We start from the raw sequence: 25,816 nt of genomic DNA on the forward strand, positions 1-25,816 counted from the left end.
ATTATGTCCAACAAAAGGTTGACTTTAAGAGTGGAATTTCTTTCTCAGTTCTCTTCTCTCTCTGTTTTACTCCTGTCTCCATCCACAGGCCGTGCTCTTGCAATCCTTCTGGCAGCGTGGATGAGTGTAATGTTGAAACAGGAAGATGTGTTTGCAAAGACAACGTTGAAGGCTTCAGCTGCGAGAGGTAAGTGCATTTTTCCTCTGGCCGTACTGTTTTTTTCTGGCCTCATATTTCAAGTCCAAGAAACTCCTGATTATATCTTTATGTTTTTCAGATGCAAACCTGGATTTTTTAATCTGGAACCCTCCAATCCGAGGGGTTGCACACCCTGCTTCTGCTTCGGGCATTCTTCTGTCTGTACAAATGCTGTCGGCTACAGCATCTATCCGATAACCTCTACCTTTCAGATCGGTAATTTGGACCTTCCCTTCTGTCTCCCAGAATTAAGAGACTGGACTTATGGTATTTTTTAAAAAATCAGTAACTTTTTGAGGATTTTTTTGATGGTGGCAACATTCCGTTTTTAAATGTTAATAGTTTTTTTGTTTGGCTCTCTGTTTGGCTTTTTGTTTTTTATTTATTTTTAAGGATTTTATTTATTTATTTGAGAGAGAGAGAGAGGAGCAGGCTTCCCGCTGAGCAGAGAGCCCGATGTAGGGCTCGATCCCAAGACCCTGAGATCATGACCTGAGCCGAAGGCAGAGGCTTAACCAGCTGAGCCACCCAGGCGTCCCCTGTTTGGCTTTTTAATTTAATGAAAACATATGGATTTACGGTTTACTATAGGATAAACTTTTGTAAAATCAAAATATAGCTTGAGGGTAAGCGTACACAGGTACCGTCGTAGGATCCGTGTATTCAGAAGTACTTATTGGTGACTTTCTGTATTTTTTGGTGTTGTATAGAGGACCTGAATTCAGGATGCTCACAGTGTGATGTGCTTCCTTCCTGTGCTTGCAGATGAAGACGGGTGGCGTGTGGAGCAGAGGGACGGCTCTGAAGCGTCGCTGGAGTGGTCCTCTGAGAGGCAGGATATTGCCGTCATCTCAGATAGCTACTTCCCTAGGTACTTCATTGCTCCCGGTAAGTAAGGCTCAGCAGCAGTCTGGTGTGAAGAGTGCTCCTGTCTACTCTCCTTCTCACCTTGCCCACCACTGTGTCTATTTGCAGCTAAGTTCTTGGGCAAGCAGGTGTTCAGTTATGGTCAGAACCTCTCCTTCTCCTTTCGGGTGGACAGGCGAGACACTCGCCTCTCTGCAGAAGACCTGGTGCTCGAGGGAGCTGGCCTGAGAGTGTCCGTGCCCTTGATCGCTCAGGGCAATGCCTATCCGAGTGAGACCACTGTGAAATACGTCTTCAGGTAAGATGGTCTTCTTTGTAAAGTCTGACTTGAGTGGAGTTGTAAAAGTGGTTTCTTTACCTAAGCTTATCAGGCCTCAAGCTGTTGAAGAAAAACGTTTGGAGGGGCACCTGGGTGGCTCAGTGGGTTAAAGGCTCTGCCTTTGGCTCAGGTCATGATCTCAGGGTCCTGGGATCAAGCCCCGCATCGGGCTCTCTGCTCAGCAGGGAGCCTGCTTCCCTCCCTCTCCCTCTGCCTGCCTCTCTGCCTACTTGTGATCTCTGTCAAATAAATAAATAGAATCTTTAAAAAAAAAAAAAAAGTTGGGGTTATAAAGATGATTTTGGAAGAGGAAGCCTTCCCTTTATTTACTGTGCCCTTTCCAGCTGTACTATTAAACCAACAGACCCGTTTCCGACTTGGTTAGATAGTCAGAGCATTGCACTGTTGGTGGCAGAAATGCATACGAAATGCTTTCTCAGCACCCACAGCTGTCCTGACCGGGGCTAACGTGGCCCTTTCTTTCTCTCTAGGCTCCATGAAGCAACAGATTACCCTTGGAGGCCTCCTCTTACCCCTTTCGAATTTCAGAAGCTCTTAAACAATTTGACCTCTATCAAAATCCGTGGGACGTATAGTGAGAGAAGTAAGTTATGATATAATTTGAGAACATTAAGATGATTGGGCTGAAGGGTCTGCATAATGCAAAACTTGATCTCTAAAGTCCCAATACTATAGCATTGGTCCTATAGAAGTGAATGAATTATCTCAGTATACATGAATTATGTATAAAATTAATGCACTTGTTAAACCACTTTCAAGGACCTGGAGAAAATTTGCTAGAATTAGTAAATGGCATTGTTTTATAATGACTAAGACTAATGAGGTGACTTTATATCTAAACATAGTCTAAGAATCTTACCTGTAGTTCTGCCAGCTCACATGCTTAACCTTTATTTCTTTCTATTTATTGCTATTAATTATCAAGCCCTTTAAACTATCAGCTAAATCATGAAAAACTATAAATTCCTGAGTGAAGGTTCATTATCATGTTAAACAGAGCTGTTTTCAATATGCCTTTAAAATCCTTCCTTATAATTTTTTTTTTAAATGAGGACCTTTTTCTGTAGAAAGCTCAGGCTGTTTGGGTGGAGTCAGAGGGGAGGTGGTGTGGCGTGGTGAGTCTTGTTTGCAGCTTGGATGTGTTGGTTTTTGAGATGCCTACGTGAATATCCAGACAAAAGTATCTTGTAAGTTGTTAGAAATAACGGTCTGGGGCTTAGGAATAAGTTAGGACTGGAGATCTAGAGTTGAAAGGTTGACTACCCAGAAACATAGTTATCTAAGGGCCATGTGTTGAGACTTAAGGGAGAAAAAAGAATTTTAAGGAAGAGAAATAATGAATGGGTTTTTTAAAGATGGTGCCATTGGATTTCGGATTGGGGACTAAGGAATCATTGGTGATTTTTTTTTTTTTTTTAAAGAAGTGTTGAAAGTGAAGTTACGCTGCAGGGCTTTGACAAGTAATTTGAAGGTAAAGAAGTAAAATAAAGCTTATTCTTTTAAGAAGTTTGGCTGTAAGGGAAGGAAAAGAGGTGGATTATCATTCAAGCGTAGGGACTCGAGAGGAAGAGCGCTTTTTAGGATGGGAGACGTAAGAATGGTTAGAATTGGAAGCATATCATCCAATGGGTATATCTCATGATCTAGCTGTTGACAAAATCCATAAATGTATTAAAAGTAGCTAAGTTCAGAGCAGTCATAGAAGAGATGTCCTTCAGCCTGAGGTGGTCAGTTTCTAAGGATTCTATAAAAGGCAGGTGAAATTTCATGACATAGGGAAAGGATGATGTAATTAAGGACTGCCACTTGGTGGCATGTTCCTGCTGAGGCCGTCACAGGCCCTGTTGGGTTGGATGACCCACTTGTCTAAACCAATTTACGGCTTCCTCTGTTTTTATTTTCTTCTGGAAGCCGGGAAGCACTGTGACATACGGCACACTGACTTTGGAGTTATTGCACATTTGCCAAAATAGCCCTGAATATTAAAACTTGGGGGGCACCTGGGTGGCTCAGTGGGTTAAAGCCTCTGCCTTCAGCTCAGGTCATGATCCCAGAGTCCTGGGATCGAGCCCCGCATTGGGCTCTCTGCTCAGTGGGGAGCCTGCTTCCTCCTCTTTCTCTGCCTACTTCTCTGCCTACTTGCGATCTCTGTCTGTCCAATAAATAAATAAAAAATCTTTGAAAAACTTGGTCACCAGTTTTTCCTATTTTCTGCCAGGCAAAAAAAAGGAATAATTGAGTGGTGCTTGTTGGCAGGTGTGTTCCTTGCTGTCTTATCCCTGAACTCTACAGTCAGGGCCTGCTTTTGTAGCAAAAGAACAGAAACATTGCTTAATGGCTACAGACTCTTGTCTCCTACCTTCTTGCTCTGATCTCCCCTTGGCCCAGAATACTGTCCTGTGCTTTTACTTTTATATATTGGTGATTGAGACACCTGTCAAACCCCACAGAGCTGGTTGGGTGTGTGTTTAAGATGTGTTTGCCATCATGCCCTTCCAGATCCTCAGCACCGGGTGCCCCATGATTGTCGTGAATGCTGTTTTCAAGTTATCTCCCCCAATAGATAAGTTAAGCCAATGGCTGATTGTCTCTGGAATTTTGTGTCTGATTCCTCTTTAGCTTTATTACCTTTCTGTAAGCTTTTGGAACACAGAAGCCCGTTCACTGACTCTCTGATCTACACCACACGCAGGTGCTGGGTATTTGAATGATGTCACCCTGACAAGCGCTGGCCGGGGGCCCGGGGTGCCTGCCACTTGGGTGGAGTCCTGCACCTGTCCTGTGGGATACGGCGGGCAGTTCTGTGAGATGTGCCTCTCGGGTTACAGAAGAGAGACTCCGAGTCTCGGGCCGTACAGCCCGTGTGTGCTTTGTACCTGCAACGGACACAGCGAGACCTGTGACCCTGAGACAGGTGAGACAACGAGCTCTGGGGGCCGCTGGACTGAAATCCTCTTCAGCGGACAGGCAGGAAAGTGCTCCTGGTCTTACCTGCTGGCACACTCCCTGTTTTCTCACACCCCCTCTCCACACAGGCGTCTGTGACTGCAGAGACAACACGGCCGGCCCCCACTGCGAGAAGTGTGACGATGGGTACTACGGTGGCCCAACCTCGGGTACCTCCTCCGACTGCCAGCCCTGCCCGTGTCCTGGGGGCTCAAGCTGTGCCGTCGTCCCCAAGACGCAGGAGGTGGTGTGCACCAACTGTCCTACTGGCACCACCGGTCAGTCCGTGTTCCATCTGACAAAAATACGTTAGGGCGCAGAGCCTGGGGGACTTGCAGATTTTGTTGGGCTGTTTGGCGCCGTGATTACAGTCATCTAAGCGGGCAAAAGTTGTGCATGAAAGAGATTTATTATGGATTCATAAAATGCATATCAGATACAAACAATAGCTAACACATTTACAGCCACGTACTTCTCTAAGCACTGTACACCTTCTGCCTCAGTGATCTTCACAGCCCCTTGACGTGGGTTCTGCTGGGATCCCCATACTACAGCTAAGAACACTGAGGCACAGAGACATGAAGTCACTCACATGTCCAAGCTGCCTGGCTGGTCGCTGGAGGAGCTCATGACCACCCCCGTGTGTTCTCCCACCTAAGATGAGAACCAATGCTTGATTTTTAGTTTGTGGGGCTGTCCTGGGATTCTTGATATAAAGTGGTAATTTTTAAATTCTTTAAATTCATTCTGTTCTTTCTTCAATAGTCCTTTCAGTGCATCAGAGCCCATCACATTTAGTTAGGAAAACATATTTTTATAGCTTTGGGTAGACATCTGTTCCTATTCTCTGAGTCTTTCTTTTTGATAAGAACCTAAAACTTGATCTTTCCTAACTACTCAAGGAACAGTCTTGCTGACTGACTGAGGAGGTCACTGGTGACCATTCCTCCATTGACTTCAGCCTCCATGTAATGGTGAGGTTCTGGCTAGGCTTCTGATAGAACCCTTGACTCCATCACAGACTTTTTTCTTCAAAAGATATCGCTGCCTGAAAATAAGTGAGACAAAAAAACCACTCAGCTAATAATTTGTATCTCTTGTACATCATCAAAACACTCTTTAATCCTAGGGAAACATCAAAATGCCCCATCTTCCCTTTTCTACTCCTCTGACCCCACACTAAGCACAAGGGCATTGCAACATGGAGGGATTCAATCATTTGCTTAAGGTAGTTGAGAAAATAAGAGGTAGACACCAGTGTAGACTTTCAGATTTTTTACTCTTTGTGTACGTGTATTATAAAACAGTGGCCCAACAGCGGCTCACAGATGGATTTCTCCAATCTCATTCCCCGTTACCCTCTGTTGCCTTTGTGGTCTCCGCTGTAGCTGTCCTGGGCTTCTTGTAATCCATCAGATCAGCCACACTCTATGTCCTTTTATGCACAGTCTGCCTTTTTTAGAACATTTTACCCCAGCTTGTTCCACCCAGACCTCATTTTTCTTGTTCAACTCCGATCTTTACCTTGGAGTTGGGTTGAAACATCACTTTCTGCAATGAACCCGCCCTACACCACTCCCTCAGGTTTTTAGGACCTTTTTTCCACTCTGCTGCCGCAGCATATAGCAAGCATCCCCCTGCAGAATCTCTTCTTAGATGTACTTAATATGGCATTTTGATGAGAGATCCGTTTGCTCATTCTGTTGGTCCGTTGGGTAGACTGCAAGCCTAAAGTTAAGGTAAGCATTGGAGATGTTCTCATGGCCATGCTGAAGAAAACAAATGGTGAGTCGAGACGACTTGGGATACATGCTGGAGCGATGGAGTGTCCTCTAGGAGATCTTGCAAAATGTTGTAAACTTGTTAGTCTGTAACCAGATTCTCTCACACAAGACTCGTGAGCTATGTTTGTTTTGTTAGTTACCATCTGACTTGCGGGTGTTCGTGTGAGTCTGTAGAGGTCCACGTGCAAAGCAGCATAGACCCTGCGGAAGATGATGCCGTCACTCGTTAGTCCTATATCCCACTTTCCTTTTTTCATAGCACTTTTTAAACACTTGGTATTTTTCTGTTTATTCATTTATTCATTGTCTATCTTCCCCCTTCCAAGCCCCTAACCCCTGTTAAGCTCCGCAACAGGAGGGACATTTGTCTGTTCTATTGACTTTTGTATTCCCAACACCCAGAATAGCACCTGACGCGTATGCTTGTTGAATGAATGCAGATATTTTTTGGCTAACGAGTAGAGTTTGCAGATACGGGGTAAGATGTTTCTCATTTAGAAGACAAGCGAAGAACAGAAGAACTGCCTGTAGCCCCTGAGCTCCGTGCACATGCTGTGCTTCACATTTGACCTTTAAAATGATCTTTTGAGGCAAATTAATAATAATGATGATGATGATACTCTTTTTTTCATCACATTTATTTGAGTGCCTGGCTTTGGGAATACAGAAATGAATAAGAGACGGTCCCTGCTCTTCAGGGGCTAAAAGTATAGCTGGAAACACAGGTAAATTTAAGACCATGCTAGAGGAGAAGGAACAATGCCTCCCCCGGAGGGGGAGGAATGATAAGGAAAGCTGAGGCAAAAAAAAAAAGTACCTAACTTGCCCAGAGTCATGTAAGTAGTACATCCAGGACTTGAACCTACATCCTGGACTGAGACAAAAGGATAGCTTAGCTGTTATTGCCAGAAGGTACTTTGGCATGAAAGCTTTCCATGGGCTCCCGTGCACCCCTGTTTTCGGTTTTCTACCAGATTAAAAAAAAAAAGTTTTATTCAAAACAGGTTCCAAAGCATTTTTAATATAGATCCTATCTAGAATGGCCAAGTGATCCTGTGAAAAAGCAGAGCTGACGTGCTGTCCTAATCCTGATCTAGAGAAGGATCTCGGGTGAGGGTCTGGTAACTGTTCACACCAGAGACAAGAAGGGCCTGCGTAGCATCCATTCTTCCTCTCCCAGCCCGCCCCCAGCCATAGGTTCGGTTCTGTTCTGTTCGCCTCACCAGTGACCACCAGTTACCACCGTTTGCCAAACGCAGGGGTCAGTTTTCAGTCCTCCTCTGACCCGGTCTCAGCAACGCGGGACCCTGGTGACTGCTCACTCCGCCCCACACATTTCTCCTTTCGTCTTTGGGGACGCTGCCCTCTCTTGGGTCTCTTTCCGTCCCTCTTCTCTTGAGGCTCCTTTTATCACTTCTGATTCTCAGCCTGAGACTCCCATGTCCACTTGATCTGTATTCTCCCCTCAGGTGAACAGATCTCGTCTTCTAGCTTCAAAAGGCTTTCGGTGCCTCCTGAAAAATCTGTCTTAGGTCCTGACCACACTCTCTGCCGGGCGCCGGCTACCTACTTGCCATCTTCGCTTGGCTGGTGGGCTACAAGCCTTCCGTTTGTCCCTGCACATCCTTTCTTCATTTTTTCCACCCCAGGGCACCTGTACCCATGCATCACATGGGCCCTCCGTTTGTGTTCAGGGATCAGGAAGCACCTAGAGGAGATCAGAGAGATGGGGGGAGGGTGGGGCAGAGTTTTTAGTCCAAGGCCCCCCTCTCTGGGGTCGAGGGGGGTCCTTGTGGCTTAGTGACCTTCCTCAGGGTTCTCAGCTCCTGACACTGGCTTTCTCCAAACAGCCCTTCCTCACGTGAGATTCTGGTTAACTGCTCCCTCCACCCAGCCCCTGAGGCCCAGGTCACAGAGCCCCACAGTCACTACCCCCGGGGCTACCCTGTCCCCTGGGATTGCTTACACCTTGTCCACACTCGTGTAGTTGGTATCCTTATTAAACTCTCTTCAGGTCTTGCTAATTTGAACGTGTCTTTTTAATTTTCTGCTTGAGTCAGATGGCTAAAGGCATCGCAAATTTAAGCAAATCCAAGCTAAATCTTTGACTTCTTCCCTTTTTCTTCAACCCCAACCCTGTCCTTCCCCAGTCTTATTCATCTCAGTGAAAAGACTACCACTCACCTAGTTGCTCCGGCTATAAGCTAAAATCCTAGGCTTGTCCTTGATTCTTCTTTCTTTTATTTCCTGAAGCAGTCAGCCAGCATGTGTGACAGGCTCGATCTCACATCTGAGTTTCACGGCCTCCACTGCCACTGCCCTGGTCCACACCACTGTGGTCTCTCGCCTGGAAGAGCCTCCTCATGGGTCTCCCTGCAGTCCATTCTCATACTGCTGCCAGGATAATCCTTTTAAAATGTAAATCGAGGGCACCTAGGTGGCTTAGTCCCTTAAGCATCTGACTCTGGTTCAGGTCATGATCGTGGGGTCCTAGGATAAAGCCCTTGTCAGGGTTCTGTGCTCAGTGGGGAGTCTGCTTCTCCCTCTCCCTCTGCCCCCCACTTGTTTTCTCTCAAATAAATAAATCTTAAAAAAAAATGTAAATCAGGGCATGTCACTTTAAAAACCCTCTAATATCACCTCATTGTACCTTAATTTAAACCAGATTTTTTTAAATACTATGATCTACATGATTGGCTCTTACTACTTCTGTAAGCTTATCGTGTTTTTCTGGAACATTCTTTCCTTGGATATTAGCATGGCTGTTTGTTGTTGTTTTTTTTTTTTTCCTGTCTTTCCGTTGTCATCCCAGGTATCTCTTCTCTACAGAGCTTTCTCTAACCACCCAGTGAAGTAGCCCTTAACCCCGTCACTATGTCATGTTGCTCTGTTTTGTTTAATTTGTTATGATTATCCTCATCCAAAATAATCTTTTTATTTAGGTATCCGTGGATTGCTTTCCCCCAACTATAGTGTAAACTTCGACAAGAGATCTTGTCTACCTTGTTCACCACATCATCCCGACAATTGAGAACAGCATTTATGTGTAAGAGATGCTCAGCGAATGTTCATTAAATGAGCAAATGAGCAAACTTTTATTTCTCCAGAAGCTTAAGTTAATTCATTCCCTGTCAGCTACAAAGATATTAAGATTCCAGCTTGAGGGGCGCCTGGGTGGCTCAGCAGGTTAAAGCCTCTGCCTTCGGCTCAGGTCATGGTCTCAGGGTCCTGGGATCGAGCCCCGCATCAGGCTCTCTGCTCGGTGGGGAGCCTGCTTCCCCCTCTCTCTCTGCCTGCCTCTCTGCCTACTTGTAATCTCTGTCTGTCAAATAAATAAAATCTTAAAAAAAAAAAGATTCCACCTTGAGCTAATAATGATGGGAAAGTAGAAAAGGAAGGAGGAGGAGCAGTGAGTATGCTGGAAAGAGTCCTGGATTCTAGCTGTTTGATTGTGGGCAAGTTACTTAATCTCTCTGATCCCTTTGCTATAATAGAAGCTGGAGGCAAATGGCAGTCTCTGAGTTCTCTTCTAAGATACTCTGATTCTGTACTAGTTGGCAGAGCTCAACGAAGGATTAGCCCATGTCTTGTCTTTTTTAGGGAGTTGTCCTGCTTGCTCTGTTGTATAGGAAAGTGATGGTACTGAGGGGCACTTCATCTCTTTTAATATCATAAACCAAAACAAACATATGAATGCGCTGTCCCTTGGGCCTGAGCCCGACTCATTTACAAAGCACTTTGAATGCACGATGATAGCTAGTCCTCAGGACAGGTGAAGTGCAGTAGGCAGAGCAGGTGCTGTCTTTCTGATGGCAAAATGGTGATGTGCCCAGAGGCACTCCACTGGTCTGGCACCAAGCCAGGACTGCAGCCCCGGTCCGCTGCTCTCCTGGGCTGGTGCCCTGTCCACTGTGTCATGTTGTCCCCCACCTGATGGTTCACCTGCGCACTTGGTAACCAGACTGCTTGTGCGCAGTAGCACCAGGAACGTCTGAGGCCTTTCTTGCATAACAGCAGATTGTCTCATGTGCAGGTAAAAGGTGCGAGCTCTGTGACGACGGCTACTTTGGAGACCCTCTGGGGAGAAACGGCCCTGTGAGGCTTTGCCGCCTCTGTCAGTGCAATGACAACATCGACCCCAATGCCGTTGGCAATTGCAATCGCTTGACAGGAGAGTGCCTGAAATGCATCTATAACACCGCTGGCTTCTACTGTGACCGCTGCAAAGATGGGTTTTTTGGAAATCCCCTGGCTCCCAACCCAGCAGACAAATGCAAAGGTAATCTAGCCATCGGCCAGGTTCTGTTACAGTCGTACTCATTTATTCTGAGAATTCATCTTGCGGTTGGTTTAGATATTTACGGATGCTTGGTCTAAGGCAGCACTGTTCAGCAGAAACGTAGTATCAACCTCTCGTATAATTGAAGTTTTCTTGTAAACACATCAAAATAAAGAGAAACAGATGAAGTTGTCTTTAAATCCTGTATTTTATTTACTCTACCATAATATCATTTCAATGAGTCATCCACTAAAAACTATGGAGAGCCACGTTCTGTGTCCTGCGTACCAGCTCATCAGAATCCAGCGTGTGTTTCCCATTCACAGCCCCTCTCGAGACCGGCCACGTCGCAAGCCCTCGGTAGCCATGGGCGACTCGTGGCTGCTGCGCTGATCAGCTGAAATCAGAACAATCTGTGCTGCTTACATTTTAGTATTTCTGTCGGGTGACTTGCATCTCTTGCTGTCTCCGTCTCTCCCCCCAGCCTGTGCGTGCAATCGCTACGGAACCGCGTCGCAGCAGGGCGGCTGCAGCCCCGTCACGGGCCAGTGCGAGTGTCTGCCCCACGTGACCGGCCGGGACTGTGGCGCCTGCGAGCCCGGCTTCTACAACCTGCAGAGCGGGCGCGGCTGTGAGAGGTGAGACGCCGGCTGCCGTTGCGGGAAGGACGCTGTGCTTTTTTTTTGTTGTTTTTTTTTTCCATTGTGAGAGATGGGTTTTTATGAGTTACCCGTAACGGTAGCCTCGATTTTGTTCAGGAATTATTTGAGTGCCTCACTTGAGAGGCAGTACTGGACAGTGGTACTGGAGCTACTGGGAGGGCGGAGTGGAGTGAAGCTGCCCTAGAGGTGTCAGAGTCACCCAGGCGACCTTTCAGACATGACACCTTCTGAGGCGCTGTCTGAGATGCTCAGGGTCAGGCTCTCGGGGGCCTGCAGCCTGGGAGTTTCTATTTTCAAAGTTCCTGGTCAGCCCCGAGGGGGTGCCAGGTTGGAGAGCCCCTTTGTAATGGTTTTAGGAGTGGACTAACCCTGTTTGTGGGTGAGGTTAGAAAGAGAGGTTCTGAGTAGAACTCATGGAAATTGCTCGAACCTCGGGTGCTTAATGACCCTTACCATTTTGTTTTAATAGCCCTTTAGATTCTGTTTTCTGGTACAAATCACATCAGTTCTGCACTGAGCGGGGGTGGGAGGAAGGTTTGCTTAGAGTCTGTTTTTCTCACGGGAGAAACATCACGTGTTCATTTGCAGGTGCGACTGCCATGCATTGGGTTCCACCAATGGACAGTGTGACGTCCGCACCGGCCAGTGCGAGTGCCAGCCCGGCATCGCAGGCCAGCACTGTGAGCGCTGCGAGCTCAACCACTTCGGCTTTGGGCCCGAAGGCTGCAAACGTAAGGAGCTGGGAGCGTAGAGCTCTGAGTCTTTCCTGATTCCAGTTAGGACCATGGACGTCGACAGTCAGGGCTGTACCTAAGTCCTCACAGAGGCTTGAGGCTGTGAAAAGCCTCCTTTCCTGAAGCCGGGGCTTGAGAGCTTCTCTCGTTCCTTGGCAGGCACCTTACTTACATCTTCTTGTGTCCCATTTCTGATTCTTTTTCCAGTCTTTTGTCTTCCCAAGGAAGGTCTTCCTTTGATCACCGGGCTTTCCCACTGTGCTTCACAAAAAGCACATTCTTAGAGCAGATAATGAGACAGGGAGACTCTGCTCACAGCTCACTTGTTGGCTGGCTTACCAGTCGCTTCCCACCCTTGGGGCCCTCTTGGTGCGCTTGCATCTACACATCTGCTTCTCCTTGGCGTAAACACTTGCCTGGAATGAAGCCTCGGAACCGTTTGGTGTTTTGCTTTCTGAATTCCTTCATTTCTCCTGTGGAATGTAGCATAAATCATTGACCCAGTTCCGAGAACAAAGCGAGTAAACAAACTATAAAATAATGCAAAATACATATTAGCATTTGGGTTTTCTAGTTCCTTAATGAGAGAAATATTAAACAGCAGAGACATGGAGGTAGAGAAGAATTCTTGAAATGCATGAAATGGCACCGATGAGTTTAATAGTCTAATGTCTGTAAGTACTCAGTGACGGGAAATGTGTCCCTTCCGAGGGATGCTGCACTTTGTACTTTAAAACTCGTTTTGCTTAAAAATTTCTGTTCTCTCTACTGAGCGACTTAACCATTTGAATTCTCGTAATTTGACCTGTTTTTCAAAAACATACCTACGTATGATGAGAGTACCATCAGCTTACTCATGTCAATCTGAGTTAAAAGACAATGCATTCTCCCTTCCTTTCTCTATCATAGACTCTTTTTACTTTATTCTGCAGCCTGTGACTGTCATCCCGAGGGATCTCTTTCACTCCAGTGCAAAGACAATGGTCGCTGTGAATGTAAACAGGGTTTTGTGGGAAATCGCTGTGACCAGTGTGAAGAGAACTATTTCTACAATCGGTCTTGGCCTGGCTGCCAGGAGTGTCCAGCCTGTTACCGGCTGGTAAAGGATAAGGTAAGCTGTCAACAGGGCAGTTGCTCGTTCATTCATTCATCATTCATTCATTCATTCATTCAGTAGACCTTGAATGGGTGCTTCCTGTGTACTGAGCACTAGAGAACAAAGGATGAATAAGATTGGCATGGCCCCTGTCCTGAAAGACTTATGTTCCAGTTGGGAGACAAATAATAAAAATTAAATAAAGAAATAGTAACTAAGATAAGCGCCAGAAAGAACACAAACAGAGAATAACTGGGAGAACGACTTTATATAAGTCCTCTCTGAGGACATTTATTTAAGGTGAGATCTTAAGAATAAGAAGGAACAAGCCTAATGAGAAGTGATGGGTAGGCTGTTTCAGGCAGAGGGAATGTGGGGTACAAGGACCTCAAAGGTGGAGGGTGTCTGGAGCCTCCTGAGTGAGGAGGGAGTGGTTTGTGATAAGACCAGAGAGGTTGGTAAGACAGCTCATGTCACACCATGTCAACCACAGGAAGGGATGTAGATTTTATTCCATATCCAGCAGGAATGCACAGAGCAGTTTTAAGCTAGGAAATCCAGTTTATATTTTAAGAAGAATGCTCTGACTGTTATGTGAAGAATGATGGTTAGGAGTAGGGCAAAAGGGCAAGCCTGGATTGAACTGGGTAAGTATGTGTGTTTGGGGGGCAGGGTATTAGAGGGGGGCAAGGATAGAGAAAGAGAATCACCAAGGATGCATCTTGGGTTTTTTGCTTAAGGTACATGGAGGCATTGTTTATTGAAATGGAGATGACTCAGGGGAAGAAGATTTAAGAGAAGAAAGTCAAGAGTATAGTTTTGGATGTTGAGTTGAGATACCCATCAGAGCTGAGTGGAGGTATCAGGAGAGCAATCTAAAATGCAAGGGAGAAGTGAGAACTGGAGAATCCTCAACAGGTAGTGTTTCATGTCAAAGGAATGGGCTTGATAGTTTTTCTCTTGAAGCCAGAGAAATTAAAACTACCCATGTTACCTGTTTAAAAGTAGATAACATGTGGAGTGTATAGACCTACGTATTTATAGGGTGAGCGCCCCTTTGATGATCATTCCTGCGGGAAGTACCGCTGAGTTCTTCAGGAATATTTGCATGTGCTGCCTTTCCCTTTTCTACCTTGATTATGTTCAGGTCGCTGATCATCGAGTGAAACTCCAGGAATTAGAGAATCTCATAGCAAACCTTGGAACTGGGGAAGAGGCGGTGACAGATCAAGCCTTTGAGGACAGACTGAAGGAAGCAGAGAGAGAAGTTATGGACCTCCTTCGAGAGGCCCAGGATGTCAAAGGTATACATGTTAACCAGTAGGTAACTCCTGCCAGATGGCCCAGTCTTTAGACATGGCTCCTAGTTCAAGGTTATTTAGTATGGCTTTATAAAATTCTTCCTCAATTTTTAAACTATTTGTAGAATCTGAATTTTTTTAAAACAATATGTGAAAATACAAGAACTTGTTTTAAGATACAGTAAGCAAAAATAATTCTCCCAACACATCAGAAACTATTAAATGCTGAAATTCCAGGTGTTAAATCTGTTCCATTACAAAGTGTTTTCAAACAGTTTTTAAAAATCAAGAAAGGTATGTGTTTTGGGCGTGCGTTATTTTAGTTGAAAATTTGAAGTTGGATTCTTCTGTCAGTCTACTGAGTGAGAATTTATCTTCTACACTGCTTTATTTCCTTAGAAAGGACCCTCATAAGGAAAAATTGTAGTCTTCAAGTCAATACTAAATACATAACACCTGGTATTTATGAAAGATTAGAAGTTAGTGCCTACTTATGAAATTTTCTGTTTAATAAGTGAACAGATGTGCTAGTAACATCATGTAAAAGCATATATTTTATATTATGTGCCTATTTAATGTCCTTTGAAATTATGTTGCTCCCCCATATATTATCCGATGAGACTGATGATAAGCAGAGGGATTGGCTTAAGATTTAGAAAACAGTTTATTTTAAAATACCTTATTAACTTCAAAGGAACTTGAATTTGTAAAACTTTGCAAGTAGGAAAAAGTTATTTTAAATTATTTACTTGTTTTTGAATCACTTTTTTAAAATCACTTTTTTTAAAAGATATATTTGTTTATTTGAGAGCGAGTGACCAAGAGCCAGCGAACAGGGGGAGGGGCAGAGGGGGAGAGAGAAAGAGAATCTCCAGCAGACTCCCTGCCGAGTGCAGAGGCTGATGAGGGGCTCGATCATGACCCAGATCATGACCTGAACCAGTCGAGTTGGATACAACCAATGGAGCCACACTTAAATATTTTTTTTTTTTTAAGATTTTATTTATTTATTTGACAGAGAAAGATCACAAGTAGGCAGAGAGGCAGTCGGGGGGTGGGGGGGAAACAGGCTCCCCGCTGAGCAAAGAGCCCAATGTGGGGCTCGATCCCAGGACCCTGAGATCATGACCTGAGCCGAAGGCAGCAGCTTAACCCACTGAGCCACTCAGGTGCCCCTAATATTTTATTTTTATTACTTACTCTGAATTAAGCTTTTTTTCCTAAATTTGGACAAATCCTTTTCTACACTTATGAGTGCCTACCAGGCATTGTGCTGAACACCAATAATGAAAAGATAAATAATACTGTGCTCCTTCTAGCGAAGTACTTGCTATCTGGCTGAGGTCACTTTTGGGGGGGGTGGGGCTTTCCATCACCGAGATGAAAGTGTTCACAGACACTCACAGCAAATGTTCATTAACATTAGGATACTTGGGACCACAATGACTGACCTTTTTATTGAGTTTATGAATCTACCCATTTGGAGTTAGGTCTTCCTGTCAGAGTATAGTCAACAAAAATTAAGTATATTCCTTATTTCTTATTGTAGATATCCCTAATATTTATATAATTTTGGTTTTATAAAATTATTGAAGTAAAGAAGGGAGTAATGAGATGCATCTGGTTTTGGCCAGTTTGTTTAATTTTTATATGAGCGTCCAGAAATTGTTTTCTAAGGTAAATTTTTAGAAAATGAAAAATAAAATGAGAGGTTAATAGTTCATGTTAACTTCAGTTATGTGTTTGTTTTTTTGTGTTGTTGTTAACATTTTAAGTATTAAACATAGATTAAGAAGAATTTAAATGTTTCCTGTTCTGTATAAACACTAGTGGTTTTTTTAGGATGTTCATTTGTTGACAAAAACTTGCGACACACATTTTTCCATTAATGTATTCTCTTGTAATAACAAATTCACGTGTGTCCTGCCATATACATTGAAGCATTGAATATGGGGTTATCTTTAAGTGCTGCTGAGTCCATCTGAGAGCTGGGGTCCAGCACACAGCTCTGGTGCCCACACCAGGAGCACACGGGAACAGTCCAGAGGCCGGAAAGGGAGGTCAGCCAGCACCATTCCACATCTTGGCCAGCCCCAGCTACATCTAGCCTCCTCCGGCCATAATGACCATTTGCTTTCCTCTACCCAGGCAGGTGATTCCATTGGACAGAAGCTTTCACGAAAGCCATGAATGTCATACCTCCCCTTGAGCCACTTGAAAGGCAGGAACATAACAGGATGCTGCTTCTCCTAGCTCGGGGAGCCACCATAGTGAGATGAGGGTTAAAGTCTTCTCCCACTAAGACTTGATTCGTGGAGCTCCTGGCTGACCTTTCTCACTTGGGTTCAAACTAGCCAAGAATAAGAATATCTCCACAATGATTTATCCTTTCAAACTACCCCTGAGTACTTATTTGTAGTTTAAACTTGTGTTTATTCTACAGCTTTAAAAGGAGATTATATGATGCAATTAGGTTTTGCAATTTGAAGTCATTCAAAGTGATCCTACCAGTTAGGTTATCTGTTCTCTTTTCAGTTCCTGATGTTTCTCTAAAAAGCTGGCCAGAGAGATTGGTATCTGTTACATTCCTGAAGGTCTAAAGGAAAGGGTCTTTTATAATTGCAGTGGCTGCTTATGCTTCCTGACTCTAAATGATTTTCTACGATTTCAACATTTTTTGGTCTTTTGTTATTTTCTTAAAAATCTTTAGATTATCAAAAGAATTGTCTGATCATTCAAGCAAGGCCACTGTGTACAGTTAGGCGAGTTTCACACTGCACCAACTTAGCACGTGTATTTGGTGGCCCTGCTTATCAGATGCTAGTTCCCAAACCTGTATTCAACTTTATTGATCTTAACTTTGACCTCTCATCTTTCTCACATTCCTTGAAAACTTTAAATGCCAATTCTGAGCATTTTGCTGAAATAAGAACTGATCAGTTTTGGATAGGACTTCATGGTTCTTGTATATTCATATACCCTCATGACATGTGAGAATTTTAACGATCACAGAACCATATTTACACGGGTATACATTTATCTTTTTATTTTTTTATTAAGACCCTGGTATGAGATTTAAGCTGAATGGGCACAATCAATAAAGAACAATTTGAAGAACTATTCAAAAGCAGAACTCTGTACAAAAGAAATTACCTGCCTCTGCCAGGGGGTTGGACGGGACAGCAAGAATCTGTATTTAGTTTAAAATACAAAATGAATTTAATTCGCCTTCACTTTTATTTGCCTTCACTTTAATTTGCCTTTACTTCAACATTGGTTTGAACCTAGCTTTTTCCCTAGTTTAGTAAAATGTCCAGCTGTCAGGGCTGATAATGCTTTCAGTAACATTGTATTTTTATGATTAAATCTGGCATGTGCTGGAACATCAAAGCTTTCCTTCCTCAGACATTTCTTGAGTGTCTCCTCTTTGCCAGTCACCGTGTAAGACTGGGGATGTAGTGATGAGTAAGGAAGAGAAGCTCATAGTCCAGTGGGACAGACAGGCACACAACTGGAGGCAGTACGATAAATTCAACAGTGGGGGTACTATTGGGCACAGTGAGGACTAACCAGTTCTGCTGATGGGCTTAGGGAAAGCTTATCAGAAAGATCTGTGTTCGGAAAAATAAAGTCGTGCCTCGGATTTCATGTGAAATAGGTACCCCCCGCTTCAGATCATTTATGGATTTTCTTCTGCACTGCCATTGCAGATGTGGACCAGAATTTGATGGACCGCCTCCAGAGAGTGAATAACACCTTATCCAGCCAAATTAGCCGTTTACAGAACATCCGCAATACCATTGAAGAGACTGGAAACCTGGCTGAGCAAGCCCGTGCCAGGGTGGAGAGCACAGAGCAGCTGATTGAAATCGCGACCCAAGAACTTGAGAAAGCAAAGATTGCTGTTGCCAATGTGGTGAGTGGGAAGGTCTGAGGCTGGGGCACAGGAGTCCCCTGGTAATTTGTAGCAAGTCTTACTGTCAACTGAATGGTTCAGCGAAACTGATTCTTTGTGTCTTTTTGGCTCTAAGCATGGAGCCAGAAAGCCACGTTGCTCAAAGTTGTCATTAAATAGTTTATCATGAACGGGATAAAAACCAAAGAACATCTGGGTCCTTTCTCTAGCTTTGTTCCTTCTATGGCACTAGTCAATTTAAACTTCCGTTCTCCTTTGGTGAAAATAGAAATCATAATCTGTAGTCAAGGATGCTGATCTTAATGAAAAATCTTTGAATTAATTGAGACATCCTTTTTACTAATAGAAATTTGGTTTTGACACTTGCTTTATTAAATTTAAATAGTTCAGTCCTTTAAGATTAGTGCTTCTTTTCCAATTCAGTCAATCACTCAGCCGGAGTCTACAGGGGACCCAAACAACATGACTCTTTTGGCAGAAGAGGCACGAAAGCTTGCTGAACGGTAAGCTCCAGATCCCTGTGTCTTAATGGTTAAATTATAACTGTCCTTACAGTGTGGACGTGTTGTCCCCTCCTTCACCCACAGACACTTTTCACATAACCCACTTTTGCAAAGTTGGCTCTTTTCTGGAATGTTATTGGCTGTGTGTACTCTTGCCTCTCCTTTGAAATTAGAATATTGACTTTGAATATTTGAACATGATGCTTTGGAGGGAAATTATATTTACACATCTCAAAGAAAACTATAACATTTTTAGATTTTTTAATTTCAAAACCTTAAAGTGATAACTAAGAAGCACAGTTGAATTTAGTTATTTTTTTAGTTTTTAAAATTAATTTTTAACAAAAACATTTAACTCCCAGATTTTAATAGAGAACACTTACTAACCCATAGTACCTTTGGAAAATCAGCCCAAGAAAACAGACCATTTCACTCTTCCTTTTTTTTGAGACTTTTTTAAATTATTAAGTTTAAGATAGTTCCTTAGGAAAAACTCTGAAGTTGTAGGAGAGTATGAAATTGAAAAAAAATTGTTGAAGTAGTTGCTAGAATGTAGACTTCATGAAGGGCAGGTGTTTTTGTGTGTCTCATTCACTGCTAAAGTTCCGATACCTAAAACGACGTCTGGGACATAGTAAGTACGCAGTCACTGTTTGTTGAATGAATTGCAGAGCAGCTAGTAGACCTCATGGGTAAGCCCGACATTAGAATTTTAGCCTCATTATTCAGAGCAATTACTTTGGCTTCTTGCTTTAACCGTGTGCTCTCTTTCTGTTCTTTGTAAATGTAAATGTGTTAGCTGTGTCATTTATTTCATAGAACATTGATGATTTCATAGCTGGATCTTCTGATTAAAAGAAGATAGCTGAAAACATATGGAGAATTCCCAAGGAAATTAGGTCTTGAAAATAAAATTATTCTGGTGTCTTTCATACAGGAATTTTGAAAGAAACCTTAGCCTACCAAAAAGGAATGGCCATATATGGGAGTGTGACACTGTAATATGAAGTTTTAGAGCTCTACTATGAAGTTTTAGCCGTTCCACAGCTGAAATCTGCATTATTTGGCTGGATTCCCTGTTGACATGTTGCTTTCCACTTGGTGTTGGGTTACTTTTCCTTGCCAGTAATTGGGTTCCATACGAGAAGTCTGAGCAGTTGGAGGCTGTTTCAAGACTATGTAGTAACTGAACCAGAGTAGGGATCAAACATTAGGTCTGGGACTCTGTTTAAGTCTAGATGAGTTCTTGCCAGCATACATGGTTTCACAGATCAATTATTCTTTTTTTTTTTTTTTAAGATTTTATTTATTTATTTGACAGAGAGAGATTACAAGTAGACAGAGAGGCAGGCAGAGAGAGAGAGAGAGAGAGAGAGAGAGAGAGGGAAGCAGGCTCCCTGCTGAGCAGAGAGCCCGATGCGGGACTCGATCCCAGGACCCTGAGATCATGACCTGAGCCGAAGGCAGCAGCTTAACCCACTGAGCCACCCAGGCGCCCCCAGATCAATTATTCTTAAAGGATTTTATTTAGAAGCAATTTTTGGAAGAAATGTAGACATTTGCCCCTATAAACTTTATAGGAAAATGTCATTTGGAAAATACCATTTTCTCAGATTGTAGAATGCTGTTGTAAACTTAGCCCCACTGAAATGGTTGCAGAGTTCCCAATTTATAAGAATTTTTCAATATTTATAGGGCTCTGTCCATATTAGTAAATGTATATATAACAAGGTGAGCATTACCTGAATTCTGCTTTTTTCCCTATTAAGTCATTCTGTTTCACAGTTTATTTTTTCTTTTACATTATACAGCCATAAACAAGAAGCCGATGACATCGTACGTGTGGCGAAGACAGCTAATGATACATCAACTGAGGCCTATAATCTGCTTCTGAGAACGCTGGCGGGAGAAAACCAAACAGCACTTGAGATTGAAGAACTTAATAGAAAGTGAGTGTTGTTTCAAAGTGGCTTATGGCCCTTCAGTTGTGCTTGCAAGTAGAACCAGTTCGATGAAAAATTAAATGCCGATGGATTCAGAGAGCATATCCGTGCAGGAAGATCTCTTTTGTTAATGTTACTTTTGAAACGGTGCAGTGGTTGGAGCAGGGGCTGTAGAGCCGCAGAGGTTTTATTTGTTCCAATTTCTGTAACCACAGAGAAAGGTAACAAGACTAGCTGTGATACTTAAATTTCTGCATCAAGGAAAAAAGAAGAAAGTATCCTAGAGTCCGTAGAGAAAATATACTTGAGCTACAAGTATTTAAAAGGTGTCCAAAAAAAGAAAGAGGTGGTAAAAACCATGTGGTATAAATAGAAGTGAACAGATGAAATCTAAAGTTAAGCTGTGTTGGTATTAAATAATAGCATTTTCTTTGACGTTTCGGAAATTCTGTTGCAGGGATCTGAACCCGAATGAGTGTGGTTAAGGTTAAGATGCCAAAAGCAACTAAGTTTTTCGTTAAATCTTTTGCTCCTTAGGTATGAACAAGCAAAGAACATGTCACAGGATCTGGAGAAGCAAGCTGCCCGGGTACACGAGGAGGCCAAAAGGGCTGGAGATAAGGCGGTGGAGATCTATGCCAGCGTTGCCCAGCTGACACCCGTGGACTCGGAAGCCCTGGAGGTATGGGCTGGATGACCTGCATGCACAGGGGTTGGCTGCCACTGCCGTCACCCATCCAGAGCACGCGGCCTCAGCCTCCCCCGCCCACACACACACCCCATACCCCCCTACATCCCCAGTCTGGGTAAGAGCTATTCTGACTGCCCTACCACTGTCACTGTCCCAGACCTCCTCTGTCCTCCAGCTGACTCACTGATAGTGTCAAGTTCTGCCTCAGGTATGTTCACTTACTGAGGTCAAGAATCCCGTGATTATAGAGATAGCAAGGACTACTTCAGTGATAGGAATAATCACTCCTAAGTCTTTAATATAAATCCAAATTATTATATATTTGTGTTTATTAGAACAGAGTACACCCAGACCCTTACGCCCAGGCACACTTTGGTTGAGGACAAGAGAGAAATAAAAGAAAGTGGTTTAAATGAAAGAACTACATCAGGATGCTATTAGGCAGCTAAAGAATCACTAGGGGTTATGGTAGGATTTTATTACATCTGTACTCGACTCCTGAATCCTCATTCCAGGCCCTGTATAAATGCTCGATTTTTCACATTGAATTTGAAATTTAATAGTTTACTTTTTATGTTGGAGGCATTGACGTGGTTTTCTTACCGTCAGGCTTGCGTTCGTTCTCTTCAGACAAGTACATACAGTCTGATCTCGCATGTTTGAAGTTTGAGAACAAGCAAAACTAATTGGTGATAAAAGCCAGACCAGGGGCAGCTGCATTGTTGAAAAGATAGGTGTGGAAATTAACTGGAAAGAGATACAAGGGAATTCCCTGGGGTGGAAATATCCTGTGTCTTGTTTGGGGTGTTGGTTACACAGGTCAATATATTTGTCAAAACTCCTCTCACTAAGTGCTCTGCATTTTACTGTGTGTAGAGTATACGTCAATTAAAAAAAAAAAAAAAAAAAGTCCATAAAATCTTGACCTGTGCTGTTCTTTTAAAGATATCTCTGAGTGTTAAGCGTTAAACACAGTTACTAAGCCTACCTTTTCATCAGGGTCATTGTTTTGTCTACAAGGTCACAACCTTACTTGCTTTTTACAGAGTGAGGCAAATAAAATCAAGAAGGAAGCGGAGGATCTAGACCGTCTAATTGACCAGAAATTAAAAGATTATGAGGACCTCAGAGAGGACATGAGAGGGAAGGAACTTGAAGTCAAGAAGCTTCTGGAGAAAGGAAAGACTGAACAGCAGGTTGGTCTGATTTGCAGGCGGCTTCATCCCTTGAGGCCAGCTCTGGAACTGTGCCAGCGTGAGCTGTGTCCGTGACGTGACCCGGCACAGGGGCCGCCAGCCCTCAGGAATTCAGGGACAGAACTTGTGTGGGGAGCCCTGGCCCAGCTGCCCCGTGCTGGCAGGTGGCAAGGTGGGAGGTGCCTGGTCTGGTAGGAGGAAGAAGGGAGTCACCTTGGAGGGTGTGTCCTCTGATCCTGCCATGTGTTTGCAGACTGCGGACCAGCTCCTAGCCCGGGCAGATGCCGCCAAGGCTCTTGCAGAAGAAGCTGCTAAAAAGGGACGAAATACGTTACAAGAAGCCAATGACATCCTCAACAACCTGAAGGGTATGAAAGACTCACAGAGTAGCGTCAGTTTCTATGTTTTCTTCACTGAGGCGATTTCCTTTTTTTTTTTTTTTTTTTTTTTAATTTTTACCATGAGATTCTCAAAATATACACCATATGAAAGGGGAGAGTATAACAGATCCCCTAAATCTATCATCCAATTCAACAGTGAATGATTTTTACTACATTAACTCATTAACTTCATCCCCCAACCTCCACCCTACTTTTTTTTATACTGAGGGATTTCAAAGAAATATCCAAGAGCTCGTGTCATTTTACCCCTTTGTACCTCAGTATGAAAATAAAACCAAAAACAAGGAAATTTTCTGATATTAGAATAACTCGTGTTATCAAGATATGCCTGTTTAGCTGGTTCGTGTTGGTAAACGGAGATTATTTTTAATTTTCTCTTTGTGCCTTCTGTCCTCATCCAAAAGAAAAAAGAAATGTGCTCAATTCACTGGCAGGTCCTGGACTTGTCTCTGCTAAAATGGCCCGTAGGGTCTATAAACATGGAAGCTTTCCAAGATAAGGCTATATGGGCTCTGGTTTCAGTGGGATTGGGTGAGGATCCCTGACCCACCTCGTACTTCTGTGACTCCTTGGGGGGAAATTATCTCCCTCTTTAATCTTCAGTTCTCATGTGTAAAAATGATACAGGGCCTGCCTCACAGGCATAGAAAAAAGCTCTTTACTCAGTAGCTAACACATTTAGTGAACACTAAATAAACTGCAGCTTTTAATACTGGTTGCCGTGCAGTAACGGCAGACTTACTGCTTTGCACGAAAATAAACTTCATTCTAGAAACGTGTTCTTCATAGGAATCTATGAAGCTGGGCACTTCGTCGTTTAAGGCCGTCTGTGCTGTTTTTCATTTTTCTCTCCTGACGGTCATTGTTCGTAAAACAGAATCCCGTTGCGGCTCCCTAAAAGGTTCCCTTCTGGCTGGCTGAGGCTGAGAGTCTAGTTCACATGCGTTCCCTGAACTTGCTTTATTTTAGATTTCGATCAACGAGTGAACGATAACAAGACTGCTGCCGAGGAGGCTTTAAGGAGAATCCCTGCCATCAACCAGACGATAATGGAAGCCAACGAAAAGACGAGGGAGGCCCAGCTGGCGCTGGGCAATGCTGCCGCGGACGCCACTGAGGCCAAGAGCAAGGCCCACGAGGCGGAGAGGATCGCCAGCGCCGTCCAGAAGGTGTGCGCTTCGCCCTTCTCCCCAGCAGTCTCTGTCCCTGTGTTTCTCTAGTCCTCTTCTGGTTTCTTTCCAGATCCCTAAAAGCCCTTGCAGGCTTCTTCCTCAACTCCAGTAAGATTATCTTAAACTGTCTTTGTTCATTTTTTACTGGGAAGTTAGAGTAGTTAAGTACGTTGACCGAAGAGGGAGAGTCATTGAAATCATTGGAAGGGCCCTTGAACATTTCTGCTGTTGTCTCAGCGGCAGGGTCTACGTGGTGAGGAGGGGGATGGCTTCATGGGCCCATGGCGTGCCCTGCATGAAAAAATCACACTCTTCTCAAATAAACGCAGTTCTTTGACACGGACAGCTGACTTTTTTTTCAATCTTGTGTAGAGTTCCAGGTCAGTAAAACTCTCAGGCCCCTCTTTCGAGCATATTTTATATCTGAGCCCTACCTTATTTAGCTGCCACTGCTAGGATTCTTTCTACTCATCTCTTTTTTTCCCTTTTTTTTTTAAGGTTTTATTTATTTATTGGAGAGGGAGACAGAGCATGAGTGGGGAAGGGGCAGAGGGAGAAGCAGACTCCCCACTGAGCATGGATTCTGACATAAGGCTCCATCCCAGGACCCTGAGATTGTGACCTCAGCCAAAGTCCTGTGCTTTAACCAGCTGAGCCACCCAAGTGTCGTCCCCTTTCTACGATCATCTTAAGGAATAATTTCTTTAAGCTGGCTTTTTCTTATTTAAAGGAATAAATCTGTTTATTTTATTTAAAGGAGAGATTGGAACAGATTCTCAAAATAATGTGTTTGAGAATCACGTACATTTTTTAGTTTGCTTAGAACAAGTTGGTTTTAGGATTAATTATATTTTATAAAATACTCGTACATCAGGATCACGGTCTTTTTGTATCTTGTGATGAACAGCCAAGTAGAACGAGGCTACTGCATTTGAACTGAAAATGTATCCAAGTCAAAGGGTCTAACCAGTATGATGTGCTGGGAAGTGTACACCATGTAAGTGTTCTATTTGCTAGCCATGTGACCTCAACTAAAAACAGCAGTGATAGAACAAGAAATATTAAGGACAAACAAGAGGAAAGAAATGGAAGTGTTTTATAAAATATAAAGTGCTGTTTTGTTAGGCGGTAACGCTAGCTTTTCTTTCCTTCCTGTTGTTTGGAACCCAAATAAATGGTACTCTAAATCAGCATATAGTGTAATTTCCTGCCCTGTTCTTTCTGGGTTATATTTTCGAACCATTGTACAGATTATAAAAGGTGTGGGAATGTAGCTTAGAAAGAGGAAAGCTTTTCTTCATTAGTAGTTCTTTATTGTGTGCCTAGAACGCTACGAGCACCAAGGCGGAAGCCGAAAGGACTTTTGCAGAAGTTACAGACCTGGATAACGAAGTGAACACTATGTTGAAACAACTACAGGAAGCAGAAAAGGAGCTAAAGAAAAAACAGGAGGACGCTGACCAGGATATGATGATGGCAGGGATGGTAAGCAGTTTGGGCCTGTTTGCTCGTGGGCAGAAAGTGGAGGGTGTCTAATGACAAGGGTCTCTCCGTCTTGTTAAGAAGAGTCTCTTTCATATTGACTTCTGTTTTTCATTGTGTTTTCTGGCCAAGAATCGGGTTCGTAACTTACATAGAAGACAAAGAATTTGGATCTCTTGTGCGGTTATTGCACAATTGTCCTGTCCCAAAGCTTCTCTCCATTAAAAGCAAAACATTCCTTTTTACACATTGAAGTTTTAGGACATTGAAAAGTATGTAGTTGTGTTTTTGGATGGGTGATTCA

At 43.4% G+C, this 25,816-nt stretch overlaps 1 protein-coding gene across 1 annotated transcript in view; it reads left to right on the top strand.

The window, feature by feature from the left end:
- The window catches only part of LOC111150738 (laminin subunit gamma 1), a 124,061-nt gene that overhangs the window by 93,773 nt on the left and 4,472 nt on the right, over nucleotides 1-25,816 (top strand). The window contains exons 7-26 of the mRNA XM_022508312.1: nucleotides 89-187; nucleotides 279-415; nucleotides 965-1,087; nucleotides 1,175-1,364; nucleotides 1,877-1,989; nucleotides 4,099-4,320; nucleotides 4,442-4,630; nucleotides 10,170-10,415; nucleotides 10,900-11,053; nucleotides 11,666-11,808; nucleotides 12,744-12,922; nucleotides 14,055-14,211; nucleotides 17,919-18,124; nucleotides 18,548-18,627; nucleotides 20,439-20,576; nucleotides 21,108-21,252; nucleotides 22,308-22,457; nucleotides 22,711-22,825; nucleotides 23,828-24,027; nucleotides 25,357-25,515. Of these exons, the coding sequence (XP_022364020.1) occupies nucleotides 89-187; nucleotides 279-415; nucleotides 965-1,087; nucleotides 1,175-1,364; nucleotides 1,877-1,989; nucleotides 4,099-4,320; nucleotides 4,442-4,630; nucleotides 10,170-10,415; nucleotides 10,900-11,053; nucleotides 11,666-11,808; nucleotides 12,744-12,922; nucleotides 14,055-14,211; nucleotides 17,919-18,124; nucleotides 18,548-18,627; nucleotides 20,439-20,576; nucleotides 21,108-21,252; nucleotides 22,308-22,457; nucleotides 22,711-22,825; nucleotides 23,828-24,027; nucleotides 25,357-25,515 (3,145 nt within the window). The remainder of the gene's footprint in view (nucleotides 1-88; nucleotides 188-278; nucleotides 416-964; nucleotides 1,088-1,174; nucleotides 1,365-1,876; nucleotides 1,990-4,098; nucleotides 4,321-4,441; nucleotides 4,631-10,169; nucleotides 10,416-10,899; nucleotides 11,054-11,665; nucleotides 11,809-12,743; nucleotides 12,923-14,054; nucleotides 14,212-17,918; nucleotides 18,125-18,547; nucleotides 18,628-20,438; nucleotides 20,577-21,107; nucleotides 21,253-22,307; nucleotides 22,458-22,710; nucleotides 22,826-23,827; nucleotides 24,028-25,356; nucleotides 25,516-25,816) is intronic.

The sequence above is a fragment of the Enhydra lutris genome, unplaced genomic scaffold (assembly GCF_002288905.1).
Source record: "Enhydra lutris kenyoni isolate GAN:26980312 unplaced genomic scaffold, ASM228890v2 scaffoldscaffold24, whole genome shotgun sequence".
Classification (NCBI taxonomy): Eukaryota; Metazoa; Chordata; class Mammalia; order Carnivora; family Mustelidae; genus Enhydra; species Enhydra lutris.